The sequence below is a fragment of the Tursiops truncatus genome, chromosome 16 (assembly GCF_011762595.2).
Source record: "Tursiops truncatus isolate mTurTru1 chromosome 16, mTurTru1.mat.Y, whole genome shotgun sequence".
NCBI lineage: Eukaryota > Metazoa > Chordata > Mammalia > Artiodactyla > Delphinidae > Tursiops > Tursiops truncatus.
Window position 1 is genome coordinate 11,737,945 of NC_047049.1, and position 12,667 is coordinate 11,750,611.

At 46.9% G+C, this 12,667-nt stretch overlaps 2 protein-coding genes and 1 long non-coding RNA gene across 6 annotated transcripts in view; 2 read left to right on the forward strand and 1 right to left on the reverse strand.

The window, feature by feature from the left end:
• Positions 1 to 1,313: 1,313 nt before the first annotated feature.
• Positions 1,314 to 9,753, forward strand: PRDX3 (peroxiredoxin 3). Of its 2 annotated transcripts, XM_004323984.4 has the most exons (7): positions 1,315 to 1,421; positions 2,817 to 2,952; positions 4,478 to 4,619; positions 5,555 to 5,690; positions 6,530 to 6,633; positions 8,779 to 8,944; positions 9,270 to 9,753. In XM_004323984.4, exons 1-7 carry the CDS (start codon positions 1,386 to 1,388, stop codon positions 9,321 to 9,323), a joined length of 774 nt encoding a protein of 257 aa, XP_004324032.2. In that variant the 5' UTR covers positions 1,315 to 1,385; the 3' UTR covers positions 9,324 to 9,753. The 2 variants fall into 2 exon arrangements, with proteins under 2 accessions (XP_019795653.1, XP_004324032.2); XM_019940094.3 differs by lacking the exon at positions 8,779 to 8,944 and having other exon boundaries at positions 1,314 to 1,421.
• A 276-nt stretch (positions 9,754 to 10,029) lies between these two features.
• Positions 10,030 to 12,453, reverse strand: LOC109550701 (uncharacterized). Its single transcript, XR_012326879.1, has 2 exons — positions 11,826 to 12,453; positions 10,030 to 11,372 (listed from the first exon to the last, which is right to left on the reverse strand). It is a non-coding gene; the product is annotated as an uncharacterized lncRNA (long non-coding RNA).
• A 41-nt stretch (positions 12,454 to 12,494) lies between these two features.
• Positions 12,495 to 12,667, forward strand: part of SFXN4 (sideroflexin 4) — a 33,978-nt gene continuing 33,805 nt past the window's right edge. The window contains exon 1 of one of the 3 annotated variants that reach the window (XM_019940092.3): positions 12,495 to 12,665. In XM_019940092.3, coding sequence (XP_019795651.2) covers positions 12,627 to 12,665 — 39 coding nt within the window. In that variant the 5' untranslated portion in view covers positions 12,495 to 12,626. The remainder of the gene's footprint in view (positions 12,666 to 12,667) is intronic. The other 2 variants (XM_019940091.3, XM_073793903.1) reach the window with 2 other exon arrangements.

Here is a 12,667-nt window from a genome sequence, read left to right on the forward strand (position 1 = left end):
TCTGGGAAGATCCCACATGCCGTGGAGCAACTAAGCCCATGTGCCTCAACTACTGAGCCTGCACTCTAGAGCCCACGAGCCACAACTACTGAGCCCGTGTGCCACAACTACTGAAGCCCACATGCTTAGAGCCCACGCTCCGCAATAAGAGAAGCCACTGCAATGAGAAGCCTGTGCACCGCGATGAAGAGTAGCCCCTGCTTGCCTCAACTAAAGAAAAGCCCGCATGCAGCAACAAAGACCCAACACAGCCAAAAATAAATATAAAAAATAAATTAATTAAATAAATTAAAAAAAAAACTTGGACTCTTTCTACCACCCAAGCCCCTTCATGAATATGCATGTACCCTTAGCTTAAAACTTCCCCAGTTTTCCTGTTTGAGGAGATAATGCTTTGGGAAAGATCCCTGGTGTTCTCCTTACTTGCTGCAAGTAATAAATCCTTCCTCCTCCGGATTTTGCCTCGGTTGTGTCTTTTGGCTCCACACCCAACAAGAGGCGAACCTGGTTTTTCAGGTAACAGGCCTGGTGTTTGAAGAATACTCACCTAGAATCTACATTTTGTCACACTTACTGTAGGGCCACTGTATGATTTTTATCATGTTTGATGAATTTGCTTCAAAGTACCCTGCTCACCACTGAGAACTTGGCTTTACTAATCAACAGAAAACAAATTTTAGATATGTCCTAATTCTCCCAATTTTGGCAAAAGAAGACAAAACGGAAGCCCATGCATCATCCTAAAGGTTTTGAGGACAACACAAACCTTGATGTGCCTGACCCACTCATCTTATTAACGGACTAAAATTGCATTAATAATTTTTTTTTTTTTTGGCCACGCCATGCAGCATGCTAGATGTTAGTTCTCCGACCAGGGATCACAACCTGCGCCCCTTGCATTGGGAGCTCAGAGTCTTAACCACTGGACCGCCAGGGAAGTCCCTGCATTAATATTTAATTTCATTTCATCCAGAAGCCACAAGGCTACACCTCTGGCTGAAATAGGAAAGGGATTCTTTTACAGAAACAGTAATCCACAGGTTCACAAAAAGTAGCAAATATGGAAATATCTATCTTCCCACCTGGATTAGACCTTTTTAGGTTGGGGCGACAAATAGAAATAAAGTGTCGCTTTCTCAAGCATGCAGCTACTTAGAAGCTTTAACAGGAATTAGCCCCGTATGAATTGGGTCAAGGGACCCGACCACAAGGACGTTTACACGCGGAGGATCCCCAGAAGGCGAGGAGGATGCAGCTCTTCCCCGCCGCGTCTCCGGCCGGGCCCCGCCCCCGCCTACCTAGACCCCGCCCCTGTCCCCGCCCTCCCTGTAGACCCCGCCTCCTCTGCTTCTCCGTCTGCCCCGTGGGTGCCGTGCACCCTGAAGATGGCGGCCGTGGCGGGAAGGTTGCTCCGGACTTCGGTGAGTGGCTGGCGGCGGGGCACAGGCGCGGAGACACTGTGGTGGCTCCGAGAACGTGCTTCCCAGATGGGATCCCGCTCCCCTGCGGCCTTGGGGTCTTTCACCCTTCTTGGAGTATATCGGAGGGTAACGGACCAGAGGCCTCCTCCTCTACGGAAGGCTCCCTGCGCCTGCGCAGAGCCGCCCTTCCCCCCACCCACCCTTCTTGTGGTCCCCTGCCCAAATCCCTTTCGCTCCAGGTCGTGGGTCCCCGGTCCCCTCTCTACCTAAGCATCTGGCTCTCGATGCAGGCGACCTGGCCCCTGGTCCCGGTTCTGTAACCGACTCTGTGACCTTGGACAAGTGACGTCTCCTTTCCGAACCTCAGTTAACTTTCCTCACCTTAACAAAGAAAGAATGATGTTTCCGTGAGCAGCCACTTAAATGCTGGATGAAAACCAAAATGCCAAAGTAACCAAAATGCTTACGTGCAAAAGGCGCTTTTCTCCTCCCCACCCAGGGCGGTCCCAGGGCCGTTTTCTCCAGGCAAAGCCTAGTACCCTCTTGCTACCCGCCCTCCCTTTCTCGTGGTGGGGTTCAGCGCAGCCTCTTTCTTCTTCCTGAGTCATGCTGGACCCTGAAATTGAGCAAACGTTTCCCTTGAGCCCTGTCCAAACTTTCCCGGAGGCTGAACTTTGCTCTGCTTGTTTGCTTCTCTGTGGAGCTGGAAGGCCCTTGTCTTTTCTAGGGAAAACCTTGACCATAGTAGAACATGCTCAGCAGATCTGCTGGTAAAGGGCTTAATACACAGGGCCTGGCCAAGTTTCCCGGCTTCTGAATCCTCTGGGTTGCTCTTAAAAGCATGGAGTCTTTATGTTCTTATAATTCTCTGCCTTGCAGTCTTTTTTTTTTTTTTCCATTCATTAATTTATATATATTTTTAAATAAAAATTATATACTTGAGGTGTGCATCATGATTTGATATACGTAATGAAATGATTACTGCAGCCAAACCAATTGACATATCCCTTCACATAGTTACTTCTCTGTGTGTGATGAGTATACCTGAAATCTACTCTTAACATATTGCCAGCTTCAATACAGTATTATTAAGTATAGTCAGTATGCTTGTACTTTAGATCTCAAGACTTATCCTACATAACTGCAACTTTGTACCCTTTGACCAACATCTCCCTTTCCTCCTCCCCAACCCCCTTTACAATCTTGAAGGATAAGGAAGCAGAAGGGAATTTTAAGAACATGGAGACTCAATCCATGCCCTTAGAGTTTGGAGTTTGGTATTTTTGTTCACAGGAATAAGGACAGCCGAGGCCACTACTGGCCTGATGCCCTCTCAGCTGGGATTCAGCCACCATTCTGGGAATACTTCCTAATTTAAAGTGTTTCTCTTTTTAGCTTGTCCGACAAGTGAGTGCCATTCCTTGGGGCATTTCTGCCTCTGCAGCCCTTAGGCCTGCTGCTTCTCGAAGAACGTGCTTGACAAATGCACTGTCGTCTGGCTCTGCTCAAGCAAAATTCGCCTTTAGCACCAGTAAGTGTTGTTATGCTTTGGTTTGAACCAGAAAATGGCAACATGTGTCATCTCTGTACAGGGGCTCGGAACCCTGGCAGTGTATTAGACTCCGCTGGGGAGCTTTTGCAAACATACCACTGCCCCAGTCCCACCCCAAACAAAATGAGTCAGTCTCTGGGGTGAGACCAGAACATCAGTATTTTTCAAAAGCTCACCAAGTGATTTTGGTGTGCAGCCAAGGGCTGAGAATCACTGAGGCAATCTGCCCTTGTGTCGCATTTCCTTGTTGGTTCCAGAGGTTTTAATCCCGTGTTGGGGAACTTGAAGTGGGGTGAGAACACTCAGAGGCCTCTGGGCCTGCTGTGTTTGAAGGGGTGTGAGCTGACTGGGGACTGACAGTGCAGCTCCTCTAAAGGCATTTGGATTCAAACTTGTGGGCGGGCTCCACTTGGCCATGTTAGGCCAGTCGAATGGACTGCTCCGTGATCTGAGTGACACACAGCTATTTCTTGAGATTTACACTCCATTATCTAGAATCTGAGGTTTGCTAAGTACAGCCTCAGATATCTGGAAATGCCTCCTTTAGATCTATCGCACCTTTTAAAAAGAGTGTATTTAACATGTAATGGTTTCGGGGGATATACTTTAGCAAACCCTCTGTGGGTGAAATGTTCTGAAAAATTTTACAATTTTACTTCCCCAGAGCTTTAAGAAATTTCTGGTAGCGATTTGATGCCACAGGTTTAAACCTTTCCTTGTCACCTGTCCCAAACCCCCCTCCCAACAGCTCCTCCTGTTTCTGAAGCAGGCATCTTGACCCTTGGCCTCCTTTGTCCCGCCTTCCCAGGTAGAAGCATGTCCTCTCCAATTCTGACACAGCTCTTAAATCCTTTCCTTTCTTTCTGTTCCTTCTGCCGTACCCTTTCCCTCCACACCTCTCACTTAGATGCCTGCAGTCACCTCCTAACATCAGGCTCCCCCCTCCCTGTTCCTCTTACTGTCCCCTGCAGACTGATCTTCCTGAGAACAGCCGACGCATCATCCATCCCCTACGTGAAAGCCTCCAGTGATTCCTGTATCTCTTCTTTTAAGAACAGATTCATCGGCCTGATATATAAGGGCCCTTGCAGCATGGCCTTCACCAGCCTTGCTTTGTCTCCCACATGTCTTCCCTCCATGCACACCTGCTCTCTATATCAAGCTCTGCCACGGGCTGTTCCCCACACCTGCCCTGTTCTTTTGTGCCATCAGCCCTGGTCTTGGCAAAATCCGAACCATACTTAGAATCCACCTCGAGGGTCATGTTGTCCTTAATTCTATGTTCATTCCATCCCTACTATCTCCTGTCATTTTAGTTTCCACAGCACTTTGAATTTGTGTACAGTCTAGAACTATGAAAAGAGAAAAAATTACCTAAGATGTACAATTGAACTGAACTTTTAATTACACTATTAATTAATTACTGTGAGAGGATTAAATAAAACCAAATAAGTGCTTGGCTTAACCATGAACTATATACGTGTGTACTATGTTTTGTTTTCAGGTTCCTCATGCCATGCCCCTGCCGTCACCCAGCATGCGCCCGATTTTAAGGGTACAGCTGTTGTCAATGGAGAGTTCAAAGAAATAAGCCTTGATGACTTTAAGGGGAAATATTTAGTGCTCTTCTTCTATCCTTTGGATTTGTAAGTGTATTTTCTGTGATGCTTTAATGTCATCCTGAGAGCAAGCAGAGATCCCCGCCCCGCCGCTGACATTGCCTGTCTCTAGTTACTCTTGTCAAGGGGAAGGTTGCTGCTGACCCTTTGTCACTGATGGTCTTGTTGATACAGTTTCCATCTGTAGCTAATTTACAAGTGATAAATATAGGGGGTGAAGTGGCATTCCTCTTAATGGGGCAGGGGTTTAATGTACGGACTCTGGAGTAGTGGTTCCTGTAAGCCAGTCTGTGAGGAAGTTTTCACTGGTTCGGGGGGAAAATGAGAAAAGTAAGGATAAAATGAATTTTCTCATGAAGCTACTTTATTTAGATAAAATTTTGTCTTCTTGGAATATGCCTCCCCTACCCCCATTTTTTTAATATGATTCTTAAATAGAAAGGTGATAACTCTTTTTTTTTAAATTGGAGTATCATTGTGACCAGGAGTCCAGTGAGGATGGTTAACCATTTTGCCTTTCTCACCTTTAAGCAAACTGAACTAGTTTTTTTTAAATTAATCATTTATTTATTTTATTTTTGGCTGCGTTGGATCTTCATTGCTGCGCGCGGGCTTTCTCTGGTTGCGGCGAGTGGGCTCCTCACTGCGGTGGCTTCTCTTGTTGTGGAGCACGGGCTTTAGGCTCGCGGGCTTCAGCAGTTGCAGCACGCAGACTCAGTAGTTGTGGCTCATGGGCTCTAGAGCACAGGCTCAGTAGTTGTGGCACATGGGCTTAGTTGCTCTGTGGCATGTGGGATCTTCCTGGCCCAGGGCTCGAACCCGTGTCCCCTGTATTGGCAGGCGGATTCTTAACCACTGTGCCACCAGGGAAGTCCCTGAACTAGTTTTTAGACACCTATTGTTCAGATTTTAAAGCCTTGTTTTTCAATTCTCTGATGAAAATTTCTACCCTTTTTTCCTAGCACCTTTGTGTGTCCTACAGAAATTATTGCTTTCAGTGACAAAGCCAATGAATTTCACGATGTGAACTGTGAAGTCGTTGCAGTGTCAGTGGATTCCCACTTCACCCACCTGGCCTGGATAAACACACCAAGGAAGGTATAAACATCATTCACGCTGTGTCTGCACTTGTGATCTTAAAAACTCAAATGATCCCATTAAAGACCAACGTAGAAGCTGTTAAAGCACGACTAGCCTGAAATGGGCTATTTGTCAGGCCTAACCTACTGGCAAATTCTGTTAAACTCTACCCACCCGTATCTCCTTTAACATTGCATGTACTTACTCCCCACTACACTTGTATTTTCCAGAGTACAAACAGTAACAGAGAACAGACTCTGCAGGGCAGGGGAACAGTTGGGGTTCATTGCCTCCCCTCTCACGTGTACCCTGTAGGTCCCCGGGACCCTGCGAGCCATGTGGGACAGTGATTAAGTTTTCTGATTTCACTGCTGTCCACGGTCAGTATTCTTGCCTAGAAACTTGCTTGGGAGAATCAAAATTTCTAGCTATGCTGCCGGACTATCAATCAAATTATTCAAAGTATTCTTTTTTTTTTTAAACTGTTCCATTTTTATGCTTCAGAAATTAATCTTCAACCAAAAGGATACTGTAAGAATTAGAAAAAGAAAGGTCTGTAGTATCAGCTGGGTTTAAATCCTGCCTCTGCCCCTTTCTAGCTGTGACCTGGAGCAAGTTACTTAACCTTTGTGTGTCTCAGTTTCCTCATCTGTACAGTGGTGGTGATGATAGTAGCTACTCCAGGATGCTTAGAGGAGGAAGTGAGACAACAGAAAGAGCTTAGAGCAGCGCTCGGCCCATTGTTGGTGCTCGGTCACCACTGTCCGTTGCCACCGTCAGTCAGACATCGTGTTGCCGGGCCGAGGCTGCTGCGGGAGCCACAGTATAACAACCAGCCCTGTTTGCATTTTTATTAGAATGGCGGTTTGGGCCACATGCACATCGCACTCTTGTCAGACTTGACTAAACAGATTTCCCGAGACTACGGTGTGCTGTTAGAAGGTCCCGGCCTTGCACTACGGTAAGATCTGTTTCTTATGAACTTAAAATTGGTTTTCATGTTTAGCATCATCCTACTTCACAGGGGATTTATAGACACCTTGGTAGGGAATTTTGAGAACCCCAAATCCTTAATTTGTCTTTTAATACGCACTGATGGATGCTTCCTGCAAGGGTTGGCAGTCTTTCAGAAATGGCTGAGACATGTGTGCCCCCTGCGTCACCCTGGGCCTGTTTCTGAAGAAGGATATCATGTCTTGATGGTCACACTGCTCCACTCTCCCTGACTGTCTGGGAGCCACTCCTGGTGGTGAAGCCATCAGACTGTTTGGAGATGAGCGGGGGTGGGGCGGGGGGGGGGAGGTGGCCAGCAAGGGTAGGAGTCCGTTTTCTGGAATGGTTAGGATCTTGTGCAAGCACTGGAACCAGACTGGAGTTTGAATTTATTTAAACTCAGCTACTTAATAGCTGTATGACTTTGAGCAAGATATTTAACCTCTTTGAGTCCCATTTTTCCTGTAACTAAAATGCGAATGTACCTCCCAGGTTGGTTGTGAGGATTAAATAAGGTGAGGCAGCTATAGAGTTTTGGGCACAGGTTCTAGTACCTGTCCCAGCCTGTCAGCCTTGCCGGGAGGGATGAGAACTTAGGCCTTAGAACTGGCGTCCTGATGGCTGCTGAATGAAGGCGGGATTGGGCAAAACCTTACCTCCAGGAAGGAAGCGAGAACCCCTCTTGGATGCGCCTCCCAGTTTTGCTGGGGGCGGGCTTGAACCCGCTCACCTGCTTGCTCTTGTAGCTGACGTCTGGCCTGCTTGGGTCACACCTGCAATTTTAGCTCCAGGAGCCACCTTGGAGCTTGGGCCTTTTTGACTCCAAGGGGATTACAGTCTTCCTTTAATAAACTAAAGCCTAGCTTTGACAGAGGTGGCAAGGGAAGGAGAAGAGTGCTGGCATTTTCCTCCCAGGATCTCCTCCCCTGTAGAGTCGTGCTAATTTTGCAGTTACCTCCCTACTGGTTTCACTATCAGGATTGACAAAGGGGGAGGAGTCGAGTCTGACTTGTAAGATAAGGCTTTCTTTCTGGAGTCTGTGGGCCCTGATCCAGCCTAGCCCTGGGTCTGCATCTAAACGGTGGACTCCACCTTGCCTGCACCTGCAGGGGCATATGCGCCAGGACCCCTTGGCCTCAAAGCCTAGACCCCCAAAGGCCAGGCCCAGGGAGGGGGAACCACCTTCTTATATTCTGAGTTCTCTCTAACTTGTCTTTTTCCTGAGTGATTAACACTTGGAATGCCACACCCTTTTAAAGATGGACTGTTAAAAACCTAGGAGTTTTATGACATCTGCATATGTCATAGTAACACCAGCACTCATATGGAAGATGAGCACAGACCCCAGGGTGGGTCACCTCATTACATTGCTGCCAAGTGACAAAGAGTGATGGGCTTGGACAATCTGACAATAAAAGTAATAACTAGAAGTGATTGAAACACATCAAATATGTTTAAATCGATGATTTGAAGAGTTCCAGGGAACCAATTCATTATTTTGAAAACTATTAATAATGGAATAGTACTAAGTACTCATTCTGTCTTTCCTGTACCAACTGTACCTCAGGGTAACCAAAATAAATAAAAGTGATGGGCTTGGTTTTTCCTTTAGATTTCTGCTCTGCATAGCCTCAAGGCCAGTAAATTTTCCCATGGGATTTTTCCCCCCTCTACGCAAGAATTCACTCATTTCATAAGTACTTACTGAATACAGATAAAGTACATCTCTGTCCCTTCCCAGTTGCTTGTGGTTTCTTGCCACGATTTGATGCAGCAGCCCGAAGAATGCTTACTACATCACTAATAAGAAGTCTTTGGTCTCTGTAGTTCAGTGACTTACAGATTCTGCGACATATAGGTCACATTTGTAAATGTGACCGTACTGCCTGTTTTCCATGGTGGCCTTGTCCAGTCCTGTCTTTGTTAAAGCATCTGTCATCAATAAGAGATGATAAGCTGTTTGTATAGCAAGGAAAACCCCATTTTTAAGCATATGATAGAGTTTATTAATAAGTGCTCTATCAAGGATAATTAAAGACAAAAAGGGGTAGAAGTTAGAGTCTGTCTAGCTCTGGTAATGTTGAAATACTGATGATGATAAATTCTGATGCAGAGGTCTCTTCATAATTGACCCCAACGGAATCATCAAGCATTTGAGCGTCAATGATCTCCCAGTGGGCCGAAGCGTGGAAGAGACCCTCCGCTTGGTGAAGGCATTCCAGTTTGTAGAAACCCATGGAGAAGTCTGCCCAGCCAACTGGACACCAGATTCTCCTACAGTAGGTTTATTCTCCAAAAGCAATGGGACCCCAGCAGAGGGTCCCAGGTCCTCACTGCCTCAAGGGCTGCTGGCCTGGAATATCCACGAAAGAAGCCCACCCTTGGAGCAAGGGTGTAGATGGTGTGCAAATGGGTGAAGCTGGTGCAGGTGGGGGTGGGACCAGGCACCAGGCAGGCTGTTAATGTAAGTTTCATCCAGGTATTTTAAAGGAAACAGACCAATCTTTAAAAAGTTAAAGAACTTTAGATTAAAAATTGATGGCTTTCACCTCACTTTTGAGATCATAAAGTCACTTACCCAGTGAAATGTTTTTGTATTTTCAGATCAAGCCCCATCCGACTGCTTCCAAAGAATATTTTGAGAAGGTAAATCAGTAGACCATCCCACGTGCACCTGCAGCTTCCCACACCAGAAAAGAACCACAGCTGGAACTCACTTTTAGCATTTCAAAGATTATTATTTATAGAAGGCAAAAAAACAATTATGCTTGTATTCGTAAATATTACTCTAAATGTTTTGTTTTTGTAACATTGGCCAAGGCTTTTAAAATGTGGTTAGTTACTAATGTAAGGAGTCCTTTATTAGCAGTGTATGGATGGATGGCTAGTTGCTATAGAATGTGCAGTTCCCCTATTTCTTGGATCATGTCTTCAAAGGGAAAAGGAAACAACTCTTCTTTATCAGCCTTACTTGAACCTTTGTGTACACTAGCGTAGTGTGACAGGCATCAAAAGCTTCTGATCAAGGGTCCTGAAATTTTCTTCTTGAGTTTCTTTATATTAAACTGAATTTTCTTTTAAGATCATAGTTTTAAGTTGTTAGCATCAATTGTCTAATTTAACACTTGCAGGACTTCCCTGGTGGTCCAGTGGTTAATACTCTGTGCTCGCAATGCAGGGGGCGTGGGTTCGATCCCTGGTCAGGGAACTAAGATCCCACATACCATGCAGTGTGGCCAGGAAAACAAAACAAAACAAAACACTTGCAATGAATGTGTATGTGATTGAAGCAGATGTGAATCATGTTTTTTAAAAAACCACCTACAGTGGCCAAGTGACTTAACTGACCATGCATGTTCCCCAGTCCTGAGATTTATACTTTATATAATTATTTTACTTATTTTGTTAGCTGACTTAGTGCCTACATACATTTCTAATATTTATTGGGCATAATTATAAAGGATAATTATTGAATCCAGGGATTGCATTTTGAATTTGGATCATTCATGCATTTGAATCATTGTAATTATTTTATTTCCTGAAGTGTTCAATGTAAAAAAATATAAAAATGAACATTTTAAAATACTTGCATTTTTTTTTTTAATACTTGCATTTTTAACACCATTAATTTATTGGTTCAGCTTATGCTGTGGGACTCTAGTTTTCCTTCTCTGATTATATCAACAAACATTTATTGAACATTGAACTCAGTGGCTACAAAGATGAATAAGATGCTGGCTCCACATCCAAGGAACTCGGTTTAGGGGGCGAAAGAAACATGGAAGCATTTGTTCATTTTAATAAATCCTGGAGTTCCTACCATATGCTGTGTACTATTTTGGAGGCAAGAGAGTGAACAGAAAAGACACACCCCTTCCTTTATGCACTTAAATTCTAGAGGGAATAAACATAATAAAAATACACAGGGGGACTTCCCTGGCAGTCCAGTGGTTAAGACTCCACGCTTCCACTGCAGAGGGCGCGGGTTCAGTCCCTGGTGGGGGAAACTAACATCCCACATGTCTTGTGGCATGGCCAAAAAAAAAATACATAGGATGTTTGGAAGGACAATAAAGTGGAACAAGGGACTAGAGCAGAGTGTTGCAGGTGTGTTCTAAAAGGGTTTCAGGGAGTCAGTCTCTCCAGGTCGGTTTTCTCATCTGTAAAATGAGGACTGTAATTGTACCTATCTTAGGGTTTTGATGATCAAATGAGATAAAACATGTAGGTGAGGGAGTAAGGAGGATAAGAAGGTTCTAGTCAAAGGGCATGGCAGGTGCAAAGGACCTGAGGCAAGGGTGGACTTGGGGTGGGTGAAGAATTGAAGGGCCATGTGACCAGAGCTGTGAAGGAGAAGCATGGTAATGGGGAGCCCAGAGTGCTTTATGGGCAAGCTAAGGACTTTGGATTCTATTCTGAGATGGGAAATGTCAGGAATGTTCTTGAGAAGATACATCAACTTGTTCTAAGAGGATCACTCTGGCTCCTTTGTTAAGGCTAGACAGTCCAGAGAGGGAAGCAGGTCAGGTGGGCTGGATCTGTGACATACTTGCAGGGAGAGCCAGCAAGATAATACAGGTGTGCTAAACTGGTACAACAGATACATTCCTGGGGCATAGAACACTGGGGAACAGCGAGGAGGGGGCACCTTACCCAGCTATAGGCATCAAGGAAGTCTTCCTGGAGGACAAGATGAAGTCTTGAAGCCTATGGAAAAGTGAGCCAAGTGAGCTGAGCAGAAGTGGGAGCTGAGAGGCCACATGGGTCTCTGATAAGCTGGTTTCATGTTCCCAGAGGGGAAGGCAAAGCAAGGGAGGGCAAAGGCCAGCTGCCTGTAAGTGGCCCAGACTGAGCCAGCACTGTTAGGGCTTTTACACGTTTTATCTCATTGGATCCACAACAAAAACAAAATAGGTACAATTGCTGTCATCATTTTACAGATGAGAAGGTAGATTTGGAGATACTGATTTGACCAGGGTCACACAACCAAGTAGTGGACGGTGCTGGGTCCCCAGCCCAGGACTCCTGAGGAGCCCCCTGGACACCCTAAACATCCACACGTCTTCCACAAACACACACACCCCCCCCCCCCCCCCAGTGCTGGGGGATGGGGTGGATAGGCGGAAAGAAGTCACGTTTTTCTCTGCAGATGGTCCCTACCTGATCTGGTATCCAACAGTAGGAGCTGGATTTGCCCCGGCGCTGGGGAAAAACCCTTGGGCAGAGAGAGAGAGAGTGCACTGAAATCAGGGCCAGCTTCACGGGCTGGCGGCAGGGCCCGACACTTAACTTAGAGGGGCCCCGGGGTTTCGGTTTAATGCTCTGATATCGACTTTTGAAAATTCGCAGTCTTTTTTTAATAAGGGGCGCCACGTTTTCACTGGGCCACGCAAATTATTTAGCGAGTCCTGACTACCCCTGATCCCGTGTACGCTGGACTTTAGGTGCAACTGAGGGGATTTTCGAGGGTGATATCCAAAAGCCTGTGCTGGGGTTGGGGGGCAGGGGGCGGTGGTTGGACGCTGCAGGAGCGCAGGGCGAGGCTGTGGAAGGCGCCACACGCCACCTGATCGGGTCTTCGCGGTAGGTACCGTGATCCGGGGGTTCCATAGGTGACCCCTCTAGGCCTGGAGGCGACCAGGCTACCCGAAAGGGCTGAGCAAGGGTGGGAGGCCTTGACCTGTGGGAGAGGTGAGCTCACGGCAACAGCAGACGCGCGGGGCCCGGGGCGCCAGAACAGCAGGCGCGTGATGCCGAAGGGCGGCGGGCGCGCGGCCCCGGGAGCGGGGAAAGGGGACGCGCGCGCGCCCGGGGCGGGGCTCGCCGCCCGGCTCCTCCTCCGCGCCGGGCCAGGCGGCCGCGGCCTTTCCCGGCAGCTCGTAGGTCTCAGGAAGAGGAGCAGCTGGAGGAAGAAGCGCGGGGGATGGGCGGCTCCTAGGGTGCAGCAGCGCCGCAGCCCGCATGGAGCCCAACGTGCGCTTCTGGATCACCGAACGCCAAGT

Excerpts from the sequence above, each read along its gene's own strand:
- PRDX3 (XM_004323984.4), top strand. The coding sequence starts at position 1,386 with ATGGCGGCCGTGGCGGGAAGGTTGCTCCGGACTTCG. Across the intron at positions 4,620-5,554 it reads TTCTTCTATCCTTTGGATTT|CACCTTTGTGTGTCCTACAG; the intron begins GTAAGTGTATTT and ends CTTTTTTCCTAG. Across the intron at positions 5,691-6,529 it reads GGATAAACACACCAAGGAAG|AATGGCGGTTTGGGCCACAT; the intron begins GTATAAACATCA and ends CATTTTTATTAG.